Source organism: Osmerus eperlanus, chromosome 18 (genome assembly GCF_963692335.1).
Source record: "Osmerus eperlanus chromosome 18, fOsmEpe2.1, whole genome shotgun sequence".
Lineage (NCBI taxonomy): Eukaryota > Metazoa > Chordata > Actinopteri > Osmeriformes > Osmeridae > Osmerus > Osmerus eperlanus.
Window position 1 is genome coordinate 12,047,381 of NC_085035.1, and position 27,305 is coordinate 12,074,685.

Genomic DNA, 27,305 nt, shown 5'->3' on the forward strand with positions numbered 1-27,305 from the left:
AACAATGAGTGGGAGAACAGTGAACAGCTGGTGGAGTTAACTGATCTTTGATCTTACTCTTAAGGGACTGAAGTCACCAATAGTAATGGGTTCTGCTGATCTAAGCCAGAATTAAGAGTGATAAAGGAGATGGAAAGTTTGGTTGAGGTAAGTTGCTGAGGGGTTGTTGAAAGTAAGATAAGGAGGCCAGAACATCGGAGGGTGGGGGTCAGGAGAAATGGGCTTTTTCAGTAGTAGAGGAGTTCATCAACAACTTTATCAGCCAGATAAGGCGTTCATAGAACCTTCTAGAAGGTTCTGGGACTTGTGTAATATTAACCAGGGCGGGGCAGAATTATTCTCATCTAGGCTATAAAATGAGAGTGTTGGGGCATTGAGATTGTCTTTTTGCCTTTGTATGAACGAGTAGCTGACTTGCTGAATAAACCGTCGAGCTGCCTTGAGCTGTTGAAAGATATCTTGTCTCAGAATTCTTCATTTTTACTTCTACCGAAGACTTGTTTTTCTTCATCTTCTCCTTGTTCACTCACAACTGTGTGGCAACGCACAGTTCCAACCTCCTTGTTAAGTTTGCTGACGACACAACCATTGTGGGCCTCATCTCTAACAGTGACAAGTCAGCCTACAGAGAGGAGGTTGATACCCTGACATCATGGTGTCAGGGCAATAACCTCTCTCTCAATGTCAGCAAGACCAAGGAGATGATTGTGGACTATAGGAGGCGGCAGGAGGAGGAGCATGCACCCCTTCACGTCAACGGATCCAGAGTGGAAAAGGTCAGCTGCTTCAGGTTCCTAGGGGTGAACATCAGCAATGATCAAGAGGCGATCAAAGCTGCCCAGAAACGCCTCCTCTTCTTGCGGAGACTGAAGATGTTTGGCATGGACTCAGTCATCCTCATTAACTTCTACAGATGCACCATAGAGAGCATACTGACTGGTTGCATCACAGTGAGGTATGGGAGCTGCACAGACAGGGACATCTACCACACACGATGCCTCAGGAAAGCTGGCAGGATTCTAAGAGACTGTTACCACCCATCCTTCAGTCTCTTTACCCTGTTGCCTTCTGGCAGGCGCTACCGAAGCATTCGGTCTCGCACACGCAGACTGGACAAGTTTCTATCCAAGGGCCATCAGGCTTCTGAATGGACATTGATATGGACATTTCTCATTAGCCACTTTACATTGATACATTTCTCACTAGTCACTTTGCACACATTTTCAGCTACTGGTTGCACAATCAGCAATATTGCACTATTGCTCTAACTATACCCCACTTGTCTTAGGTTAGTATAGGTCATTATGTGTTTTAGAGGTTTAGTATATTGTATTGTATATATTGTATACTATTTTGTACATTTAGGACTTTTTTGTTGTTTTTTTTAGCTTATCATAGATGTAATCTATGTTCTAAGTGAGTTCATCCAGACTATTGTTAGCAGTTGTGAACTGACTGGGATATGTTCACGACTGCTACCAATAGTTTGGATGAACTCACAGAGGCTGTGACATCATACATCAGCTTCTGTGAGGACTGATGTATTCCAACACGCACCAGGGTGAGCTTCAACAACGACAAGCCCTGGTTCTCAGCAACGCTCAGAAGGTTGAGGTCAGAGAAGGAGGAAGCATTTCGGAGTGGGGATAGAGACAGATTCAAGGAGTCGAAAAACAGGTTTAGCAAGGCGGTGATAGAGGCTAAACGACGGTACTCAGAAAGACTGAAGCGCCAGTTCTCTGCTAACGACTGCTTCTGTCTGTAGAGGGCTCAGGCAGATTACCAACTACAAGCCCAGAGCCCCCCACTCCACTAACGACTCCCGCCTGGCCAACGACCTGAACGAGTTCTACTGTAGATTTGAAAGACAATTGGACTGTCCTGATCTACCCCCTCCCACCCAAGAGGCCTCCCCCCTCCCCCCCTCTACAGTGACGACTCTCTCCATTCAGGAGAGTGAAGTTAACAGACTTTTCAAGAGGCAGAACCCCCGCAAAGCAGCTGGGCCGGACTCTGTCTCTCCTGCCACCCTCAAGCACTGCGCTGACCAGCTGTCTCCGGTGTTTACCAACACCTCCCTAGAGACATGCCATGTGCCAGCCTGTCTCAAGTCCTCCACCATCATCCCTGTGCCCAAAAAACCAAGGCCAACAGGACTCAATGACTACAGACCCGTCGCCCTGACCTCTGTGGTTATGAAGTCTTTTGAGCGCCTTGTGCTGGCACACCTCAAAGCCATCACAGACCCTTTCCTGGACCCACTGCAGTTTGCCTACAGAGCCAACAGGTCGGTGGATGACGCCGTTAACATGGCCCTCCACTTCACCCTACAGCACCTGGACTCCCCAGCATCCTACGCCAGGATCCTGTTTGTGGACTTCAGCTCTGCCTTCAACACCATAATCCCCGCCCTGCTTCAGGACAAGCTCTCCCAGCTGAATGTGCCCGACTCCACCTGCAGGTGGATCGCAGACTTCCTGTCTGACAGGAAGCAGTGCGTTAAGCTGGGAACACAAGTCTCTGACTCCCGGTCCATCAGCACCGGATCTCTTCAGGGCTGCGTCCTTTCCCCTCTGCTCTTCTCCCTGTACACCAACAGTTGCACCTCCAGTCATCCGTCTGTCAAACTTCTGAAGTTTGCGGACGACACCACCCTCATTGGGCTCATCTCTGACGGGGATGAGTCTGATTATAGGTGGGAAGCTGGCAACCTGGTGACCTGGTGCAGCCAGAACAACTTAGAGCTCAATGCTCTTAAGACAGTGGAGATGGTTGTGGACTTCAGGAAGAATACAGCCCCACTCACCCCCATCACCCTGTGCGACTCCCCAGTCAACACTGTGGAGTCCTTCCGCTTCCTGGTCACCATTCTCTCCCAGGACCTCAAGTGGGAACTGAACATCAGCTCCCTCATCAAGAAAGCACAACAGAGGATGTACTTCCTACGGCAGCTGAAGAAATTCAACCTGTCAAAGACAATGATGGTGCACTTCTACACAGCCATCATTGAGTCCATCCTCAACTCTTCCATCACCATCTGGTACGCTGCTGCCACTGTCAAGGACAAGAGCAGACTGCAGCGTATCATCCACACTGCTGAGAAGGTGATCGGCTGCAATCTGCCTACCCTCGAGGACCTGCACACCTCGAGGACCCTGAGGCGAGTGAGGAAGATTGTGGCCGACCCCTCCCACCCTGGCCACTCCCTGTTCCAGCTACTCCCCTCCGGCAGAAGGCTGCGGTCCATCAGGACCAAAACCTCACGTCATAAGAACAGTTTCTTTCCATCTGCTACTGGCCTCTTCAACAAGGCCAAGGACTCCCATTGACATTCATTCATTATTTAACCCAGTATCTGATTGCACTATGTTGACCACTCATGCTGCTCATTCTTATTCTTATATATATTTTATTTTATATTTAAATTGTTTTATTCTTAGATTGTTTAGTTCTTAGGCATAGTTAAACATCTGTACCTTTACTTAATTTAAGATTTGTATATGTTTAGTGTTTGCACCTCCCTGCATGGGCTGCACTAGGGAGGGGCTAGCAGGTGCTTCAGCACCCCAAAGAAAGACCAAAGCACCCCGATAGCACCCACAAAAATATTGCTCATTTATTAATAGTATTCAGGTCCAGAGTGGCCATCGGGAGAATTGGGAGAATTCACGGTGGGCCGCTCTGCCCGCTTATAAATTGGCCCAGCAGATCGCCTGCTTTCTCTTTGTTTTTTTTCACACAAACCGAATAAAACTATATGTGTTAACAGTTACTGTGACTGATAAGTAAGCTAATAGGCTACACTAGGTTTTAATCTAAATAAGCGCATGATCAGACCGTGGATTAAAAAGTGCCGTTTTCAGTTGTCGCGCATGCTCTCTTTCTCAAACACAAGTGCATGTACCAAGTTTGTTGCCACGGAGACAACCTGTCAGTCTGATTATTTTCCTCTTAAACACCAAGACGGTTTGATTAGTCAGATCTTGGTCTGTCTTGGTTGTTTGAGTTCCCTCTATCTCAATCTGGATCCTACCATCCTATAGTATGTCAGAAATTGTATATCCAGTTAAATAGTAGTACAATATACTAAGAATGTATTACATACTGCATCCAATAGGTCTGTCAGTATCCAAGGCAGCACACTTTTCTGGCTATTTCTGATACACAACCCTTGATGCAGGGATAGTGGTGTTGACCACAGGGAAAGATACAAAACATACTGCCATAAGCCATCATACCATAATGTAATGAAGTAGTATGTCTTAAATATATTCCTGTCTCACCCTGATCTGTTTCACCCATCTCCTGTTTGTCTCCACCCCCTCCAGGTGTCTCCCATCTTCCTTCCTACCCTCATTTATCCCTGTGTTTTCTGTTTGGGGTCAGTTCTTCTTGTTTGTCAAGCCTACAGTGTAGTAATTGGCATTACAAATTAATACGGACAACTGCATGTCCTTAGCCTGCTGGCATATTTACTGAACTGCTTCCATGACAACACACAGATACATTTATACAGCCCCAGGTACGGGGCATCCAGAGGGTCATACTACATCTCCCCTTTCCCCAAAGTAGTGATAAAGCTTTAAATCAAAATGCTCACACTGGCAGAACTGCCTTAACTGTAGGTCACCTAGTCTATTGCAAATATTAAACCTGAACCAAAGATATCAGACAGATTAAACATGAACCTGGCACTGTCTTATTTAATTCTAGGTGTTATGTTTAAAAGTCTTTAAGCCACTCCGGGGCTTTCACCTCTCTCCTTGGGTAGGCCCTCTGCATCCTCTCCCTCGCCCCTTCCCCTTCTTCTGGCCCTGATGCCTGTTCTGTGTCGCCCACAGCCGGTGGTTGGGCTTGTATCTCCTGAGTTGTGCTTTGTTTGTCCTCACCTCTTCTGAGTCTGTTTCCACTACATACGAGCGTCTGCTTTTCTCAGCAGATTCTTTGGTAACACTTTATAATAAGTCAACGCTTTTTGTCATTTACAAAGTGTTAACTAATAGTTAGTTAATCCTTTATAAAACATTTTGAAACATTAACAATACATTATTAAATAGTTAATAAGCTTATTATTAAACACTATGTTGATCATTAATAAACACTGTTAAAAATTATGTATTTTATTCATAAAACAATTCATAAGGTGTTTGATAACTGCATTATCATACTTTATAGACAGCTTGTTAATATAGTTGCAAACCAGTAGTTTAAAAGGTGTTAATGGTACATGAGCTGGTATAGAAAGCATTAGCAAATGGTGAACAAACCATTTACATTACCTTTATAAAGCTTGAGTAAATAACTAACAACATATTTACTTATGTCTTTAATTAATGTATGCCAAGTCGAATACAGGATGTACACTATGCTTTGCAGATATCTTAACAACTATTTTATAAAGACTTACTAATGATGCAACTTCTGATTAGTAATGCAAGTTATAAAGCATTTACTAACTGTTAGTTAAGGCTTTTGCGTGACCTAATCTAAAGTGTGAACTATTTATGCCTTATTAAGCATTTATAGAAAGACTATAGGCCTATAGATGTTGTGTTTTTGTTTTTTAGAAGAAATAGCTGTTAATTTATTTACCTGGGTAATAAAATAGTATTTTATTTCCATTAAGAAGCAATACAGTAGAATTGGTATAAAAGTTGGTTACCCAAAGCTGTATTTTATTTTCAAAAAATGGCTGTAATAAACTGCAAATGTTTAGCTAGCTACTCCTCGACAGGTCTGCAAACGCCTTTGAAAGCAGAGATTTGTTAAAACGTTTGTTAACCGAGACCGTAGGTCGAGGGTTACAAACAAACAAATCGTTTTAACAAATTGAGGCGACAAAGCGTTTCCTGACCTGTCGAAGAGTAAACATTTGGTTTCTTATATACTAACGCTACAACAATATGTGGGAAGATCCCAAATCAAACACTGCGAATCTGGAGCAGACGCCATCTTGTCAGAGCAATCAGCTGCACTTGTACTGGTGACGTCACTACATCTCCAAGGCAACATATCAACAACTCTTTTGAGAACGTCTTCTGATCCAATAAGAACAGCATATTGGTTCAATTGCAACAACAGTTCGAGCGTTCTGATTGGCTAATGGGTAGTCATGCCAGCCGCGTATTAAGTCTTTATATTCTATGCGCGTATTGACCTGCGGTCTGATAACGCTACGTATTCTTATTGCCCTCCGCTGATGTCATCTTCAAAATGAGCGAGATCGAGGAGTTTTACTATCCAGATGACAATGAAGACATCAACAGCGACGAGGAAATTCTTAACTTCCTAAAAGAGCAGAAAAGCGTGAACACAGAGATATAAACGACAAGCGCTAGGCAGATTGCTAGGTTTGGTTGCTCAGATTTCAGATTGGTTGCTAGGTACAGTACTGTACAGTAGGTGCTAACACCTGAAACACACCGTGTGAAGACTTGAGTAGAGCTGAACAAAACGACGGTTTTAAATGAAAAGAGCTAAAAATGCCATATAATAAACAACTTACTAACCTCGACCGTTCGGTCATGCCGGGAAATATCAAACTGAGGTTATAACGTATCGACCGCTGTCACTCTCGGCTAGTAGAGCTAACTAAGTACTGTAGTTAGTAAGACACATGCCTGTCATTACTTCAATAAAATAGTAATTTTGTGTATCACATTGTGTTGTGTCTGTTTCCTTTTGAGAAACCTATGTTCAGCCTTTGTGAATGTGAGGTTCGAGAATGGACAAGAATACCTTAATAAATAACTTATAAATGTTTAATAAGGCATAGATAGTTCACACTTTAGATTAGGTCACGCAAAATCCTTAACTAACACTTAGTAAATGCTTTATAACTTGCATTACTAATCACAAGTTGCATCATTAGTAAGTGTTTATAAAATAGTTGTTATGATACCTTTGTGAATGTGAGGTTTGAGAATGGACAAGAACACCTTAATAAATAACACAAAAGCCTTAACTAACAGTTAGTAAATGCTTTATAACTTGCATTACTAATCACAAGTTGCATCATTAGTAAGTGTTTATAAAATAGTTGTTAAGACATCTGCTAAGTATTAGTGTACATCATGTATTCGACTTGGCATACATTAATTAAAGACATAAGTAAATATGTTGTTAGTTATTTACTCATGCTTTGTAAAGGTAATGTAAATGGTTTGTTCACCATTTGCTAATGCTTTCTATACCAGCTCATGTACCATTAACAGATTATAAACTACAGGTTTGCAACTATATTAACAAGCTGTCTATAAAGTATGGTAATGCAGTTATCAAACACCTTATGAATTGTATTATGAATCAAATCCATAATGTTTAACAGTGTTTATTAATGATTAACATAGCATTTAATAATAAGCTTATTAACTATTTAATAATTGTTAATGTTTCAAAATGTTTTATAAAGGATTAACTAACTATTAGTTAACACTTTGTAAATGCCAAAAAGCGTTGACTTATTATAAAGTGTTACCGATTCTTTTGTGTTTGTGATCCAGACTCATTGACCTGCTTTTAGTTCTGGGGCCCTATCTTGCACCCTATCTTGACTTTGCGCTCCCGGGAGCGGTTCAGCGAAAAAAGGAGGCGTGTTCCGGCGCAAACGTTCCCTGGTGCTATTTTGCAGTTTCAGAAAACAATTCCGCCACAGACCAGGAAAAACGTTGTCTAAAGTCAATGGCGCGTTATTCAGATGCTATTTTAAGGGTGCAAGCTTGGCCCGTGCGCACTGCTGGCAAGGCCAGGGTCTTCTTCCTGCGAAGCTACGTTACATTGTTTTGATTTATTGTATGGCTAGCTGTGTTACATGTCTTTCATGTCAATGATTAAAAAGATTTTCATGAGAAATCTCTATGTATGTGAACTTAATTTGTAACAACTGTGGCAATTTCCTCTCATGCCTGTTTAACCAAAGCTAATTTGGGTGGGTTTCTTCTCCCATGCCCATCAGAATCAGAATTCGGTTTATTCGCCATGTAGCCTATGTTACACAAACACGGAATTTACTGTGGCAGGACGGTGCAAACAATAAACATATACGGGTCTTAAATTAAGTAAAAAAAGTACAATAGTTAAACTAATTCTAAGAACTAAACCATTTAAAAATATAACAATTAAAAAAATAAAATAGGCCTATATATAAAAACAAGAATAAGAATTTGAATGAGCAGCATGAGTGGGCAACTTAGTGCAATGAGAAAACTGCTCTGCCTTTCCCATACAATGTCACTTCTCTATCTTTTACGGACCTGACGAAAACGTCGGTCTCCTCGGCTGTGAAATAGCAAATCCGCCGTTATAATAGCAATCCGTCATGGAACAAGCGCGCATGTTCTTGAAGGGAATGTGAGATTACATTTACATTTAGTCATTTAGCAGATGCTCTTATCCAGAGCGACTTACAGCAAGTACAGGGACATTCTCCCCGAGGCAAGTAGGGTGAAGTGCCTTGCCCATGGACACAACATCATTTTTCACGGCAGGGAATCGAACCGGCAACCTTCTGATTAACCCGACAGATTGGTTTATTGCACGTTACACCAAAACCACACCCATTAGTAATGTAGCTACTTCAGACCAACCCATTTTAGATTTGCGCCAGGCGCAAAGACATTTAACAGCACCAGAGTCCCACCCACAATGTTACTTGGCTTTGCGTTTTGATACTTGCATTTCAGATCGTTAAAACAGGGCCCCTGGTCTCACAGTAGCTCTGTGTCTGTGGTTAAAGTTAACTGTCTGTGTGTGTTTCAGCTGTTTGTCCTTGTCTGCAAAGGCCTTCCTGTTTGGCCATTGAGGTTTGAGTTGAACAGGTGAGACTGGCAATGGTGAGCGCAGTCTCCTGCTCATCAGGAGTTCTGCTGGCGATGGTCCCTGATGCAGCGGTGTGACTTTGTAAGCCAACAGGGCCCTGTATGGGTCAGCATTTTTCCTCAATAGGCCCTTGACGGTTTTCACAGCTCTCTGCCTCTCCATTGCTCTGTGCAAAGTATGGGCTGCTGGTCACATGTCTGAAGTCGTAGTCCTTGGCAAATGAGGAGAAAGAGCCTGAAGAAAACTGAGGGCCATTATCAGTTATCAGTACTTCCGGAACCCCATGTCTAGCAAACATTGATTTAAAGCCATTGATAACTCCTGCTGATGTGGTTATTGGGGGTTTTATTACTTCAATGTATCGAGAGTAGTAGTCTACTAACAATAAGAGTCATTTTCCCAGTAAAACATATCAGCTCCTACTTTCTGCCAGGGCCGCTGTGGCAGCTCTAAGGGTATCATTGGTTCTGGGTGAAGTGGTTGATTTTTAGCACATACCTCACACTGGGCCACCACTCTTGTGATTTGCACACCCAGTCCCTGCCATCAAACTGACTGTTGGGCCCTCAGTCTGCATTTGGTTGTCCCCATATGTCCCTCATGTAGTCTGGCCAGCATTTCCTTCTGTAATGTCTCTGGTATAAAAATCCGCTGGCCTTTCATCAGAAGGTCACCATTCATGTGTAGCTCACTGTGGTGGACCCAATAGGGCTTCAGTTGCTGGGGCAGCTCTTCTTGCCGTGGCCACCCTCTCTTGCACTGTGACATCAGCTGGCTGCAGACGGAATCCTGCTGTTGGTGCTCTGCTATCTGTTGAAGTTTACCCTGGGATGCAGGTAAGTTTTCACGTGTCATATTGATAAATATCTGCACTTCCCCTTCTAGCTGTGCCTCTTCTTCGGTCAGTGGGCGTCTCACAGGAGCCCTGGAGAGTGCATCAGCTGTGATGAGCGCCTTCCCTGGCACGTAAGTTATCTTGTATGTGAACCTCAGCAGTCTGAGGCGGAATCTCTGCACTCTGGGAGGTAAATCATCCAATGCTTTTGTCCTCAACAGGGCCAGTAGTGGTTTATGGTCTGTCTCTATCGTGAATGATAAGCCTATGAGGTATGTACTCAACCTTTCACATGCCCAGGTGACGGCTAACGCCTCCTTTTCAACCTGGGCATAACATTGCTCTGTTTCAGAGAGACTTCGAGAAATGTATGCGATTGGACGCCACTCCACGTGTCTCTGCATAAGGACAGCACCCAGGCCAAAGGATGATGCGTCTGCAGACACTTTTGTTTTGGCTAGTAGTCTGTACTGAGCCAACACTCTCTGTGATGCCAGCTCCTTTTTGAGATTTTCCAATGATGTCTGTTGCATTTGGCCCCAAGACCACTCATTGTTCTTTGATAGCAAGTCTCTGAGCGGTTTGGTGGTGTCTGAAAATTTAGGGATAAACTTTGCAATGTATGTGACCATTCCCAAGAAATGGCTAACATCTGCTGTATTCTGTGGGATGGGCATGTCTGTGATAGCTCTGATTTTCCCGGGGTCAGGTTCTATGGCTCCAGCACTGATTTTGTACCAGCATGTTTTACTCTACCTCCTTTAGTCTTTTCAACCTCTTTTAGTTCCCCTGGCAGTGTTGTAGTACTCGAGACCGGTGTCACAACTGGGGGGATATCACTAAATTGCCTGTGCATTGTTTAATTTATTTGTTAATATCATAAATATTATTGGATGTAAAACATCACGCTTCAAATGCAACCAATAATTTAACTCCTTTCTAATTTGAAATTGCCCATCACCCCTCCTTGCACCCCAAAAGTGAATGAGGAAGATAGGCGAATTAGTGGCTGTCTGAAGATGTTGGCCAAATCAGCTATAATTACATTTGGTTACCTGAACCACAAAGAGTTTACAATAACGTCCAAAAGAAAACACGTGTTGTGTAATTATGAGACGCTCACTGATGAGGCTGGGACTAGGCCTACATAAAACCTTTACCGGCATTTAGAAAGAAAACATAAAAAAACGTTTGCAATCTGCCTCTGTACCAAAACTCTTCAGAAATCTCTTCCCCCCATTACACAAAGAGATTTAGGAAATATTAGCTATGTAACATGCTGTATGTTTCAGGGCGTTAGTTTCAGTTGCTTGCCAGATTTTGTTTGTGATAACGAGCCAGGCCACATAAAGCTATGTAGCAAATGATGAATATAAAGTTATGTTATATCAACGTTAACTCATGTCAGCTCAGCTGTCTCCCAACTTAATGTTACGTAAGTTAAACGCTGTGGTACCGCGCTCCTTCCTTCAGAGAGAGATGTGAAAGCAGAGACCGAGTACTGATGTGCCTCTAAGAAAATAAAAAATATTACAATAATATTTAAAAAGCTGCATTGCCAAGGACACTGCACTACTTTAAGAGTGCACATTTTTTGTTCAAATACACAGTTACAGATCAAATGTAACTTTTTACCTAGTCAAACCCTACTGCTTGTGTGTTTTGAGTGGTCTGGTCTTGACCCGGTCTCACCCTGCCTTGGTCTTGGACTTGACTCGTTATCGCCCAGTCTTGGTCTTAGTCTTGACCCGGTTTCGACCCCTCAAAGTCTCGGTCTTGATACACTCTGGTTTTGGTCATGACTTGGTTTCGGTTTAGGTGGTCTTGACTACAACACTGTCACCTGATCCTGACCTCCTGCCTGGCCTGACTCTGAACCTGCCTGCTGCCCTGTACCTGAATGACTCTGCCTTGTGGATTACGACCCTTGACTGCCCTGACTATTCATTGGCCGGCCCCTTGTACCTTTAATAGACCACAAACATACGACCAATGTGTGGTTCAGTGCGTGGTGTGAGATTAAAACTATAGTTGTGTCATGTTGAACATGAATACAGACCTCAGTGTCTCCAGCTTGCAGAGTGGATTCCCCAGTCCAGCAGAGAGCAGCTTCATGCCGGCATCCTTCAGATCATTGTTACTTAGCTCCAGATGTCTCAGGAAGGAGGTTGACTTCAGAGTTGAGCTCAGAGAAGCACAGCCTTCCTCTGTGATGTGACAGCCTGACAGCCTGTAGAAGGTAATCATGATATTGATTACAGACACTACTATTTTCTAGAGGTAGAAATAAAGAATATCAGTCTGATCATTTCCTATGGGTGTTGTTATTTATTAATGTCACCCAGCGGTGAAATGTACATCTCCAAATTTAAGCAAGGTCAAAGGCACCAAAGCTAAGGTGCGAGTGAAATCTGAAACCCCCACAACAGGTGACCAATTGTGTTATGCGTAAGATCGAAGAACATCTGTAACTATCAATAGTAAAATAGCACATGAAAATAGGTGATCAGTATGTAATTGGATGCCTGGGGGGTAAAGATCAGTTGGGTTCCGGAACCTGCTCACATTTATTGGGATTTTTGTCATCTTGAAGACCAATAAAGCCATTGCATCAAACTTTGCCAAGTTCCAGTGCCACTTTTTGAACTTTGAAGATTGATTGAAAACTTTGAACATTTTCAAACAACAGCACAAAAGCTGCCAGATGCATAACTCCCTGTCCAGGTAAATGTGAGCAGGCCATCAGGAAAATAAATGGGTCACAGCACAGAAATGCAACCCTAACATTCGTAAAATGTAAAAAATAATTAACCCTTTGACGCGTACGAACACACCGGTGTGTTGAGTCCTGGCTGGTCCCTGGAGCGTACCAACACACCGGTGTGTTGGAACGCGTCCTTTAGAATGTCCAGTTTGGCTTATTACGTAACAATAAACTCTTCAGCATTAGCCTACGCGTATGTTATAAACATGAATCTCAATTTACTGTATATTTTGAGAAAGTTTACCTTTATTATCCATAAGAAAACGTTCAAACAATTTAGTTTAGCTAATGTTAGCTAACAGCTAACCAAAAATAACTCACGCCACCTAGTAAACCATAATATTATCCGTTTTCCTTGACTTGGCTATCGCTTTCAACAGATTTTACTATTGTACAACCAACCAGAGATCGAAATAATAGATATACGTTCACAAATATGCATCTAAAACATCTAACATTCGTCTGTCTTTCGTCTCGTTTTGAGCTACTAGAGGCCATCTTTGATTTTTTTGTCTTCCGGCAACAAATATGACCCTTGATGATGTACCCCTTGACCCCGTACACCTCAGTATTTTCTCGTGAGAAGAGTAGGTCATCTCGTTGACCATTTGACACCCACAATGCCAGAGTACTGATCAAAACAAAAAACATGGCAGCCTACATTATCGTCATTAGCCAAGTTAGCTTCCCGAAAGCTACACTACGATAATATATCATATCAATTCACTGTGGATTCACCTGTGTGAATATTTAAAAATCGGAACAGTAATGACAGTACTAAGTTATTTTAATAAATATTTTAATAAGTTAAAAATCCCACACCAACACGTTTCTTAATTTTTAACACGTATCCTTTTACTCATTTCAGGTAGCTAATTACATGTCCAGGAAAGGGTACAATCTCGTCATTGTCACGTTACATATCAATGAATATCATTAGCACACAGCTATAAAAAATATCACATCAAAATTATTTAAAACCTTGACACTGTGTAGGGGTAGGCAAAGCTTCCGTCAACATATCGGCAAAAAGGTACAGCATGTTTGAGTTGTGTTATGTACTGGCTATGTTTAGGACATGATCCTTTACACAGGATCCACTATGGACATCCAGGATCATGAAGGGCTTGGGATTTCTGGATCTGTTGTCATGACAAGTCAACTGGTATTTATTGTCATCATATACTTACAGTACACAATGAAACAAAACAACGTTCTTCCAGGACCTAGACATAACCTAGACAACTACAACAACTGTGTGGAATTAGGTCAATAAAATTGGTCCAATAAGACAAGATGAAATTTGTGACAAATGCCTCAAAACACCAATAAGTGGGGATACTGTGAATGTAAACAAGTAAGCTAGTGCAAGGGAAACTGAATGTAAACATAACATACTAATACCATAATACATGGACATCAGTTATTGAGGTAGCAGCAATATGCAAAAATATTGAGTTTGATGATGTACAGGAGCGTGTGGGGTGCATGGGTTTGTCCACAATGCGTGTGGGTTTGGGGATGCAGCATTTGGTATAGATGTTTGTGAGGGAGGGCAGAGAGATCCTGACTATCTTCTCAGCTGTCCTCACTGTCCTCTGCAGGCTGTGATGCAGCTCCTTGGGATGCTCTCTACAGTCCCTCTATGCAATGTGGTGAGGGTGTGGGATGGGAGATGGGCTTTCAGCCTTTGCAAAAAAATAAACATGCTGCTGGTACATCAAGGAATTAGGTGTTTGACGGTCTCGTTGATGTTCAGCAAGGAATGGTCACTTTGTGCTGACCGTACTTACTCGACACCTGAGAGAAGGCCATGTACTATACATGGACAATTTGTACAGCAGTGCTGTCATGTTCTGTTTCTTGGAACGGGGCCTGTGCGGGCCAACATTCACCTGTAAAATTATAGGGAGATGTTCAAGATATAGAAAACGGTCAACAGCAGGCAATCAAGTGGTATGACAAGTGGTGCGTTTCATTACCCTATGAAACATTACAGTCATACATTGCCGTCTTGTCATTTCAATAGGTTGTTAGATTGAATAAGCATAAAGTCTGGTTTATTCTACATGTCGTCCATCAACTAGCCCTAGCCCAGATTTTCCAAACAAATTACACTTGCCTCTCATTTTTGCTTGAACTGTGGCCTGACAATAAATGAGGAATACATTTTCTATCAACACGGAAATTAATGACAGTAGATGGTAGCAAGAGATCACAAAACATAGCCATCAATATAGAATGGATGTCTGAATTATTGTGTTTGCTTTAATTGGACTAAACATGGCAAGTTAGTAATCGCTAGTTACCTGAATAATACCCTTTACTAGAGCTAGCTAGCAAAAACATCAGATAGTGGAAAACAACCACAGGTCATGCTTTCGTCTCAATATCATGCCACAGGTATGTGTATATTTTGTGGGTATAAATAATCTACTCACCAGAAAAGTTTCCCAGATAAATTGAAGCCAACCAAAAAGGTTTGAAGGTATCCAAGCAGCATGAGCTTGCTTGATCGCCTTTCGCCGAGGTGTCTGGGAGTCATGTTCCAGTCTCGCCTACAGTATAGCTCAATTTGGTTGACGATCAACAGTTGCTGCTAATTTACTTGGCTATGTTACGTAGTTTGTGTAGTAGGATTATAACAAAGTAATGCAAGTGCATCTAGTCAGTCTAGCGTATTACTAGGATTGTAATGTATCGTTTTGTTTTCGTTTAGCTGGCTTACATCCAGTAACTTATTTTGTGAACACTGGCTGCGTTGCCAACTCAGAAGGTTTACGAGATGGAAGCCAGCTAGAGAAAACAAAACGATGAATAGAAATCAAATTAGACTGACTGGATGTATCCAAATTATTTTGTATTCGTTATAATCCGACCACACAAACAACGTAACATAGCCTAGTAAATTAGCAACAGCTAACTTGTTGATTGACTCTTTACTACACTACGAGCTAGCTAGTTTGGCAAAAACATCACCTCGTGAAATACAACAGTTCATGCTTTCATCTCAGTATCGTGCAAACTATATGGGTGGTATAATTTGAGTTATACAAATACTTCAGTCACCAGAATAATAGCCAAAATATCTACTTTGAAGGTTTCCGCCAGTCCCCTGAAGCGGAAGAAATACGTAACGAGAAGGTGGATAAACAAAACAACCAATGAATGGAGTATTTGTCACTAATACGGGGTGCAAACTAGGTCAATGGAAAATGCGAACCGATAAATACTTAAATTGTATAGCAATTCGATTTTAATGCGTCATAATCAATTTCTGGAACGTTGAGATTGATCCAAACTCACGCGCATAAAAAACTCACTCTGGGGGACCAGTCAAGGAATTTAGAACCTACGTGTGAAAGGGTTAACATCACAACAACCACAAAGACACACACGTCCACAATGGGAAAGTAAAACTGGGTTGGAATGTTCTGAGACCAGTTAACCAGTTAGGTCAAGAAAGGGGATGAAGGATTTAGAAGTATGTCCTGGAGGATGGGTGTATCATATTATATGGCCTGCTTTCTAAGATTGTTGATACAATGGAGATTAGTTTGACCAGGGGGGTCATCTGGAGACATGAAGTCTGGGTGATTTTTGGGTCATTTTTATGTTTTATGACACCCTGACTTGTTGCAGGAGAATCCTCATCACCTGGGGGAAGGAGCTCTGGGACATCAGGTTCTGAGGCTGTTGTTTCAGCTGTCACTGAATTGTGTTCGACGGACGTGTCCTGATTGTTGTATAGAAATGACCAGATGTTAGGTACTATATAAAACTGTATATAAACTATATAGGAATGTGTTCCGGTGCACCTGCAGTATGGCCACACTGACGAGAGCTACGCTATTATTACCTAACATTTTGTTTGTCTTGTTAGTGTTTGTAAGTTGTTTTGTCGATTTTGTATTTTGCATTCAGTACGACCAGCAAACACTTCTGGATATTAAGTTTTCACTTAGCAAGGATTATTTTACAAACTTTAATTCCACTTTCTGGAGTTGGAGCTCGGAATGCAGCAGGCTCTTTGTTGTTCTGCCGCTCTGTTTACCTGCGAGACGGAGGAAGAAGAAACAAGGCCGACGTGCTGGAGTCCTCGTCCGAACTCGGAAACGGAGCTTCTAACCTGCTTTTCCAACCATCCTACTCGCTAACGTTCAGGTTAACTTTCTATGGGCCACGGATGTAGCGGTACTAGCATCTCACTGCTCTCCTGTCCTTGAGCTATTAACTGTAAAATCAGACCCTTCTATCTACCTCGGGAGTTCACTGCGGTGGTCATGAGTGCAGTCTACACCCCCCCAGGCAGATAAGGCTGCTGCTTTGGATGAACTGTATGAGATTATACAACATATTACAACATATTGTTATTGATGTATGTAATAATGTGCGCTGCATTTTCCCTGACAAATAAACAAATAAATAAAATAAAAATCAGAAGCCCTGGGTTGATGCCGTGGTCCAGGCCAACCTGAGAGGCCCGGTCTGTCGCCTTTAACTCTGGGGACCCTGATCAGTACAAGAAGGCCAGATACGACCTTCTGAAGGCAATCAAAGCAGTGAAAAGGGCTTACAGGACCAAGGTGGAGTCCAGCTACCATGGCTCTGACCCCAGGCGCATGTGGAGTGGACTTAGAGCCATCACAGACTACAAAGGGAGAGGCTACAGTGAGACCCAGTTCTCTGTCCTACTGCCAGACGAGCTGAGTACCTTCTACGCTCACTTTGAGAGGGACAGTGACCCCCCTGCAGTGGAGTTACCTGAGGGCCTAGCCAGTGGTGTGCCTACAATAACTGTAGCTGAGGCATTGCTCCAAAAAGCTCAACCCTCGCAAGGCACCTGGCCCAGACAACATATCAGGTGCTGCGCTGACCAGCTAGCAGGGGTCTTCAGTGACATCTTCCACCTCTCCCTCAGCCTGTCTGTACTCCCCACCTGCTTCAAGAGGACCACCATCGTCCCTGTGCCCAAGAACACCAAGGTCACCTGCATGAATGACTATCGCCCGATAGCACTGACCTCTGTCATCATGAAGTGCTTAGAGCGTGCCTCCCACCCTGGACCTTATGCAGTTTGTATACCGGTCCAACAGGTCTACAGACAATGCCATCGCCCTGACTATGCACACCGCTCTCACCTGGACAAAGGGAATACATATGTGCGGATGCTGTTCGTTGTCTACAGCTCAGCATTCAACACCATCATCCCCTCCAGACTGGTCTCCAAGCTTCTGGACCTGGGACTAGGGATGCACCGAATCCAGATTTTTTGGGTTCAACCGAATACCGAATACTACCCCCATCCTCAGTCCATTAACGCAGTAAACACATGACGTAGGCTAAACAACGTCCACAGCAGTGTATTTTTTCATTTTATTTTATTTTAACTGTAAAAAAAAAGAATAGGCAACATTATGCCAGGAAGACAAGTGGGAAAAACTATTTTGACAAATACCATATGCCTATCTCAAGATCCAATCAATATCCAAAATATTTGCCTTTTAGATTTCTTGAAATTCTTTCGGATGTTTCATATGCAAATGTTTTAACAGCGGAGATGTTGTGTATTGTTTAGGGTCCTTGCCACCACAAGACAAATAGGCATTGCAAATTGAACATATAGCTCGACTTGAATCGCCTTCTTGTGACTGAAAGTACTGCCAAACAACACTTTTTCTGCTCGCGAGTTCCATTTTCACGTTCTCTCAGCCTACTGCATGGAACAGTCCACCTACGTAAACACTTTCCTGTAATCAACGGCAGCGTCATTACGTCGACCAGTGTAGCACGTGTAGTGCAAGCGTAGGGTTCGGTTCGGTGGAAAACAATTCTAAGGTTCCGCCGAAACCGAATCCTGGATTCGGTGCATCCCTACCTGGGACTACCTCATCCACACTGATCACCAACACAGGCACCCCCCAGGGCTGTGCTCAGCCCTCTCCTGTTCTCTGTGGTGGGATATTGATTATGGGAGAGCAAGGTAAAGCAAGGAGGGGTACTTGAGGTCATATTTTGGGGGCTGCCTGTTAACTGTGTAGTTAAGAAAACTGCGCAGTTAATGAACTGGATTTAGCCAGAGCAGGAGGAAATATGAAATTGAGAGTGGTTTGGCAAACTTAAGATGAGAAGAGAATGTGTCCAGAGTAGAATAGGCTGTTGTTGCACAACAATGAGTGGGAGAACAGTGACCTATGCACTTTTGTAAAACTCTTTCTTGGAAGTCGCTTTGGATAAAAGCATCTGCTAAATGCATAAATGTAAATGTAGAACAGCTGGTGGAGTTAACTGATCTCTGATCTTACTCTTAAGGGACTGAAGTCACCAATAGTAATGGGTTCTGCTGATAAGCCAGAATTAAAAGTAATAAAGGAGATGGAAAGTTTGGTTGAGGTAAGTTGCTGAGGGGTTGTTGAAAGTAAGATAAGGAGGCCAAAACATCGGAGGGTGGGGGTCAGGAGAAATGGGCTTTTTCAGTAGTAGAGGAGTTCATCAACAACTTTATCAGCCAGATAAGGCGTTCATAGAACCTTCTAGAAGGTTCTGGGACTTGTGTAATATTAACCAGGGCGGGCGGAATTATTCTCATCTAGGCTATAAAATGAGAGTGTTGGGGCATTGAGATTGTCTTTTTGCCTTTGTATGAACGAGTAGCTGACTTGCTGAATAAACCGTCGACCGTGGCAACGCACAGTTCCAACCTCCTTGTTAAGTTTGCTGACGACACAACCATTGTGGGCCTCATCTCTGACAAGTCAGCCTACAGAGAGGAGGTTGATACCCTGACATCATGGTGTCAGGACAATAACCTCTCTCTCAATGTCAGCAAGACCAAGGATATGATTGTGGACTATAGGAGGCGGCAGGAAGAGGAGCATGCACCCCTTCACATCAACGGATCCAGAGTGGAAAAGGTCAGCTGCTTCAGGTTCCTAGGGGTGAACATCAGCAATGATCTCACCTGGTCTGCTCAGACCAGGTGAGGTGATCAAAGCTGCCCAGAAACGCCTCCTCTTCTTGCAGAGACTGAAGATGTTTGGCATGGACTCAGTCATCCTCATTAACTTCTACAGCTGCACCATAGAGAGCATACTGACTGGTTGCATCACAGTGAGGTATGGGAGCTTCACAGACAGGGACACCTACCACACACGATGCCTCAGGAAAGCTGGCAGGATTCTAAGAGACTGTTACCACCCATCCTTCAGTCTCTTTACCCTGTTGCCTTCTGGCAGGCGCTACCGATATAGAGACAGATTCAAGGAGTCGAAAAACAGGTTTAGCAAGGCGGTGAGAGAGGCTAAACGACGGTACTCAGAGAGACTGAAGCGCCAGTTCTCTGCTAACGACTGCTTCTGTCTGGAGAGGGCTCAGGCAGATTACCAACTACAAGCCCAGAGCCCCCCACTCCACTAACGACTCCCGCCTGGCCAATGACCTGAACGAGTTCTACTGTAGATTTGAAAGACAGTTGGACTGTCCTGATCTACCCCCTCCCACCCAAGAGGCCTCCCCCCTCCCCCCCTCTACAGTGACGACTCTCTCCATTCAGGAGGGTGAAGTTAACAGACTTTTCAAGAGGCAGAACCCCCGCAAAGCAGCTGGGCCGGACTCTGTCTCTCCTGCCACCCTCAAGCACTGCGCTGACCAGCTGTCTCCGGTGTTTACCAACACCTCCCTAGAGACATGCCATGTGCCAGCCTGTCTCAAGTCCTCCACCATCATCCCTGTGCCCAAAAATCCAAGGCCAACAGGACTCAATGACTACAGACCCGTCGCCCTGACCTCTGTGGTTATGAAGTCTTTTGAGCGCCTTGTGCTGGCACACCTGGAAAAACTGCCATAACACTCTGCCTTGTGGATTACGACCCTTGACTGCCCTGACTATTCATTGGCCGGCCCCCTTGTACCTTTAATAGACCACAAACATACGACCAATGTGTGGTTCAGTGCATGGTGTGAGATTACAACTATAGTTGTGTCATGTTGAACATGAATACAGACCTCAGTGTCTCCAGCTTGCAGAGTGGATTCCTCAGTCCAGCAGAGAGCAGCTTCATGCCTGAATCCCCCAGGTTGTTGTTACTCAAGTCCAGCTGTGTCATATCTGAGGAGGGGAGAGCTGAGGCCAGCGCTTCACAGCACCGTTCTGAGAGGTTACAGTCATTCAGCCTACATGACATAAGGAGAACATGAGACATCATCAGAGGCATGTTTATCATACAATCATGAAATATAATATCCAACCCTTATACATACAGAGCAGTTTTGGAGTCTTTGACCACTGGCAGCAGCCTCAGAAGACCTTCCTCTGATCTGGAGTATAGCTTCAGATCAAACACGTCCATCTTCTCTTTTGAAGTCAGCAACACAAAGACCAGAGCTGACCACTGTGTAGATGAGAGCTTCTTCTCACTGGAGAGACTTCCTGAGCTCAGGTAGTGTTGGATCTCCTCCACCAGAGAATGGTCGTTCAGTTCATTCAGGCAGTGGAACAGATTCATGCATCTCTCTGCAGAGGGATCCTCTCTGATCATCTCCTTGATGTACTTGACTGTTTCCTCATGGCTCTCTGTCTTGTTACTGTTCTGACTCAGTAGGCCTCGTAATGGAGTCTGGTTGGACTCCATTGAGAGGCCCAGGAGGAAGCGGAGGAAAAGGTCCAGCTGTCCATTCTTACTCTGCAAGGCCTTGTCCACAGCACTCTTGTAGAATCGGACTTCTGGTTTCTCTCTGAAAAGATCAAGTACAGCAAAGAACGGTTTGTTGAACCAGGAAGCTGATGGAGTCTCAGACATCAGATTCTGCTTGTTGTCGATTAATGAGAGAAACACAAACACAGCAGCCAGATACTCCTGAAAGCTCAGATGGACAAAGCAGAACACCTTCTCCTGGAAGGCTTTACCATCCTGTCTGAAGATCTGTGTGAACACTCCTGAGTGCACTGAGGCATCACAGACATCAATGCCACACTCTGTCAGGTCTTTCTCATAGAAGATCAGGTTGCCTTTCTCCAGATGGTGGAAGGCCAGTTTTCCCAGTGACAGAATACTCTTAATGCTCTCTTCATCCCAGTGTGGATCTGTCTCAGTTTTCCCATGATACTTCACGTTCTTCTGTTTGGTCTGTAACACCAGGAAGGTTGTGTACATCTCAGTCAGGGTCTTGGGCATCTTCTCCATCTTCTCTTTCTTCTCTGATCTCAGCATGTGCTCTAGGACGGTCACACACATTAGGGAGAAGACTGGAATGTGGCACATGATGTAGAGAGTTCTTGATTCCTTGATGTGTGAGATGATTTCCTTGGCCAGGATCTCATCACTGCATCTCTTCATGATGAACTCATCCTTCTGTGGGTCATTGAACCCTCGTACCTCCGTCACCTGGTCAACACTCTTACAAAGGATCGGATCGGCTGCTGCAGGTCGAGTGGTGATCCAGAGGAGAGCAGAAGGAAGCAGATCTTTCATGATCAGGTTTGTCAGCAGCACATCTATGGTCTTTTGCTCTGTGACATCATTACAGCTCTCGTACTCCGTGTAGTTGAGGGGCATCTGGAACTCATCAAGACCATCCAAGATAAATAGAACTTTCAATTCTGTCTTGTTTTCTTGTATCTTTGTGAAAATGGCATTAAGAAACTCTTTCTCCATTTCCTTGAAACATTTTTGAATTACACCCATCAAGGTGTGCCTCTCTTTCTTCAACAAATTCAGCTGTCGAAAAGGCAGTGGGAAAATGAAATCAATGTCTTGGTTTTGTTTGCCGTTTGCCCAGTCCAGAGCGAACTTCTGTGAACATATTGTTTTGCCAATGCCAGCGATTCCCTTTGTCAGAACTCTTCTGATACGTTTGTTTTGTTTAGATGGGTGTTTAAATATGTTGTTGCATGTAATTGGTTTCTCTGACCCTCTAATCTTCCTGTATAATCCCTCAATCTGTCGCACTTCATGTTGGTCATTAACCTCTCCACCTCCAGCCTCTGTGATGTAGAGCTCTGTGTAGATACTGTCCAGGGAGATTTTCTCGCCATGCGGTTTCATCCCATCAAGTATTTCTTCATACGTATATTTTAGTTGTTCTTGATGTTTGACTTTGTTGTATTTGATGTTTTCTGCATCATCTACAGAAAAAAACATCCATATGTGAACTCTAACGTTTAAACATTTGTAATTCATTCATATCATTCAAATACAATTAAGATATCCCAATTTGAAAGTGAATTAGCAGCTTAATATTATAGCCTCTTCATTACAAGATTTAACACAAGGGTTAATTGGGGAAAAGTACATTTATATTTTGTATTGTGTCTTTATGATTGATGATGATTGTAATTATTGTTAATGTAATGCACTTCATTCTATCCATCATTCAGCTCTCTACCTTCTAAATGACCAGTAGATATCAGCAGATAATAATCAGTCAGATTATTACCATGCTCTGAGAATTCAATCTATCATTCAGCTCTCCCTATAAATTATCGACAGAAAATTTACCAGTACAGTAAAATTACTATTTCATCATGATAATTTATTATGTACCATGACAGTCTATTTTATCATGATCATTTCTTATGTACCATGACAGTCTATTTTATCATGATCATTTCTTATGTACCATGACAGTCTATTCTATCATGATCATTTCTTATGTACCATGACAGTCTATTTTATCATGATCATTTCTTAAGTACCATGAGGCTCTGAGGGGTTTCCACCAGGAGCAGCAGCATGGCCTCCAGTCTCAGTCGTGTTGGAGGAACCCTGGACTTCCTGAGGAAGACAGGAAGTTAAACTGTTCCCACCAGCCTCCTCAGCACCACTGACACCTGTGAGGAGAGAGAAGACAGGAAGAGTCAGGGCTGAACTGTCTCATCCTCTCAGGTGTTACACTCTGTGGAGCTGTGGGTGACATGTAAGGATCATGTCCTGTGTCTGTGCTGGGTTTCATGTCCTGTGTGGACTGGGGTTGGTGTTAGCGTGCTGGACTACCACTAATATAATGTCACCTTGTTTAGTTAAGAGAAGGGTGTCAGTCGTCCTTACAGTGTCTGCAGTCCTAAGTGATAGATACACATGCAGAATAACACTGCAGACACAGAAAGGAGGGCAACATCTCCTCTACACTGCATCTCTGGCAGTGAATACAACATGTCTGGATATTATTCCACCACACCTTATGAGTTTGCAGCAAGGCCGTAGCCATGGAGTCAACATTGGGGGGGACAAAATACATTTTTTATGATAATTTCGGACAGCATGGGTGGTTGCCTGTCGTAGTGTAGCACATTTATATTTGTATTTAGATTTTTATATCAATATATTGGGGGGGACATTTTGACCAGATTTGAATATTGGGGGGAATGTGTCTCCCCAATATATATTATGATTACGGCCTTGGTTTGCAGCATTATCACTGCATTGTTGTTTTTATTCATATTTTGCAAACATACAATTTACAAAACACTTACTCAGCAACTCAGAAAGATCATGTTGGTTCATCTCCCTCAGGATCTCCACAGTGATCTTCAGAGCTCCTTTGAGTCCATATGTCTCCACCATCTTATCCACTGTGTCCAATTCATCAGCGTTCTCCAACTTGTTCTTTGGGATGGGATCAAACCCATCTGGAACTTCATCCTGCAGGAACCATTTAAACTTCTTCAGCTCCTTTTCCCCGAGCTGCTCCAGAGTTTTCAACAGCTGCTTTTTATTACTTGTGGCCATTGTGGATCACTGGAAAGAGTGGATTGTGTGTTGCTTAGTAAAATAAAGTTCAAACATTTCTTAAAAACTAGACTTTAAGTGACAAAAGATGTTTCTACATTTACAGGCGAGTAGGGTGAAGTGCCTTTCCCAAGGACACAACGTCATTCTGTACAGCCGGAAATCGAACCAACAACCTTCTGATTACTAGTCCGTTTCCCTAACCGCTCAGCCACCTGACTCACTTTCTAAATTAGTATGTTAAAAGCCATTGCCATCACACAAGAATTGTTGTTTTCTTTCAGACTCATTTTGTTTCACACTTCACAACATTTTGTTGTTTGTAGTCTTGTGTGTTGGCTGACAGTAAACTTAGTAACAGTGATAACTAAATTACATCTTCTGTGTTGCCAACCTCCGTGTTCTGTGTAAACTATGTAATGTAGGGAGTCAGGTGGCTGAGCGGTTAGGGAATTGGGCTTGTAATCAGAAGGTTGCTGGTTCGATTCCTGCTGTACAAAATGACGTTGTGTCCTTGGGCAAGGCACTTCACCCTACTTGCCTCGGGGGAATGTCCCTGTACTTACTGTAAGTCGCTCAGGATAAGAGCGTCTGCTAAATATAAATGTAATGAATGAGGAAACACCTGTAGTTTAACCCAGGCAGCACCAGCAGTTATGGATCCCATGATGACAAAGTACTGGGTACCGGGTTAGTTTGGGATTTGAAATCGTAACTTTGCTTTGGGTATATTAGTAAAGGTATATGTCGATGTAGACAGTAATATGGACTACGACACCTATTATGTCCAGAAACATGACCTGTCATTTATAAATATAATCATTCCACTTCACACCAATGAATCATTCAGCAGTGTACAAAGAAAAGTAGAATGGGGCAACAAAAACACACTAAGCTAAACTTAACCCTACGCTGACAGTGCTATAAACTAAACCTTACCTGTTAGGACCTCTGCAACAAAACCTGTTTTTGAGCTCAACTTAACCCTACACTGCCAGTGCTATAAACTAAACCTTATCTGTTAGGACCTCTGCAACAAAACCTGTTTTTGAGCTAAACTTAACCCTACACTGCCAGTGCTATAAACTAAACGTTATCTGTTAGGACCTCTGCAACAAAACCTGTTTCTAAACTAAACTTAACCCTATGCTGACAGTGCTAGCTAGTTCAATTTTCTGTCTGGAGGTGCTCGAAATGATTCTCATCTATCTGGTTTGACCCATTTCTACATTCCAGTCCTGTGCTGCTACAGAGCTCTGTAGAAACCATGTCATGGATGAGGAAATGTAGTTTCACTTGACGCTCCCAGTAGAAATGATGGGAGTTGGGTGGAGTTGTGAGTCTCATGACTTATAAGAATGATGGGTAAATACAAAGTGATCTAAACAAATTATTTTAAAACCTCTGCCAGTCTGATGTACAATCCCCCCTAATCATTCCAGAAACATGACTTGTCACCCTGTCACATGATCATCATTGTTCTGTGTTCTGTACTGTAACTCTGGATGTTTGTCCTTCCTCACCTGCAGCCTACATCACCTGCCCTGCCAGAACCCTCCTCTCTCTGCCCTGTCTCTGATCACCTGCCCTGCCAGAACCCTCCTCTCTCTGCCCTGTCTCTGATCACCTGCCCTGCCAGAACCCTCCTCTCTCTGCCCTGTCTCTGATCACCTGCCCTGCCAGAACCCTCCTCTCTCTGCCCTGTCTCTGATCACCTGCCCTGCCAGTAAAGGAGACAGGGGGTGAGCAGGAGAGAGGTGGAGGAGTAGAGGAGGAGAGAGGAGGTAAAGGAGACAGGGGTGAGGAGGAGAGAGGGGGGTAGAGAGGTAGGCAGAGAGGGAAAGAGAGGGAGAGAGGGTAGAGAGATAGAGAGGTAAGAAGTAGAGGAGGAGACAAGGTAGAGCAGGTAAATGATGTAGGCTACACCTTGTACCTCATAAACAAGGTAGAGCAGGTAAATGATGTAGGCTACACTGTGTACCTCATAAACAAGGTAGAGCAGGTAAATGATGTAGGCTACACCTTGTACCTCATCAACAAGGTAGAGCAGGTAAATGATGTAGGCTACACCTTGTACCTCATAAACAAGGTAGAGCAGGTAAATGATGTAGGCTACACCTTGTACCTCATCAACAAGGTAGAGCAGGTAAATGATGTAGGCTACACCTTGTACCTCATAAACAAGGTAGAGCAGGTAAATGATGTAGGCTACACTTGTACCTCATAAACAAGGTAGAGCAGGTAAATGATGTAGGCTACACCTTGTACCTCATAAACAAGGTAGAGCAGGAAAATGATGTAGGCTACACCTTGTACCTCATAAACAAGGTAGAGCAGGTAAATGATGTAGGCTACACCTTGTACCTCATAAACAAGGTAGAGCAGGTAAATGATGTAAGCTACACCTTGTACCTCATAAACAAGGTAGAGCAGGTAAATGATGTAGGCTACACTTGTACCTCATAAACAAGGTAGAGCAGGTAAATGATGTAGGCTACACTTGTACCTCATAAACAAGGTAGAGCAGGTAAATGATGTAGGCTACACCTTGTACCTCATAAACAAGGTAGAGCAGGTAAATGATGTAGGCTACACTTGTACCTCATAAACAAGGTAGAGCAGGTAAATGATGTAGGCTACACCTTGTACCTCATAAACAAGGTAGAGCAGGTAAATTATGTAGGCTACACCTTGTACCTCAAAAACTGTCAAATATACAAGCAAGAAGTCATAAAAGACAAAAACATTGCAGTGTGAAATCTGTAGCACTCCCATTGAAAAGCTTTTTTTCAACATACCAATTGCACCTCAAATTCAGACACTGCTTTAGAATCCTCCCATTCAAAACAGCATGAGCTACAGACACCAAGGGCCACAGAATGAACATGTCACCTCGAACATATATCATGGTGAAAGATATCAAAACGTATCAAAACAGTTGGAATTCTGTCAGATCCAAACAATTTGTCTTTTCATTTCAGTTCTGACGGCTCACCTGTGTACATATCTTCCAGATGTTCAATATGGCCGATACAGCTGCATTTAAACAAGCTCCCTCATATCTCAGAAGGGAGCGCTTGTGGGTCTTTGGTTTGGTGCTCAAGAGACACTCCTGTCCATTTTCTCTGACTCTTTGTTGGCCAAAACACTGGCATCCAAAGGT

The 27,305-nt window shown here is 43.2% G+C and overlaps 1 protein-coding gene across 1 annotated transcript in view; it reads right to left on the reverse strand.

The window, feature by feature from the left end:
• LOC134038949 (NACHT, LRR and PYD domains-containing protein 12-like) overlaps window positions 1-27,305 on the reverse strand; it is a 495,359-nt gene that overhangs the window by 258,877 nt on the left and 209,177 nt on the right. Inside the window, exon 16 of the mRNA XM_062484636.1 lies at window positions 11,712-11,882. Within this exon, the coding sequence (XP_062340620.1) occupies window positions 11,712-11,882 (171 nt within the window). The remainder of the gene's footprint in view (window positions 1-11,711; window positions 11,883-27,305) is intronic.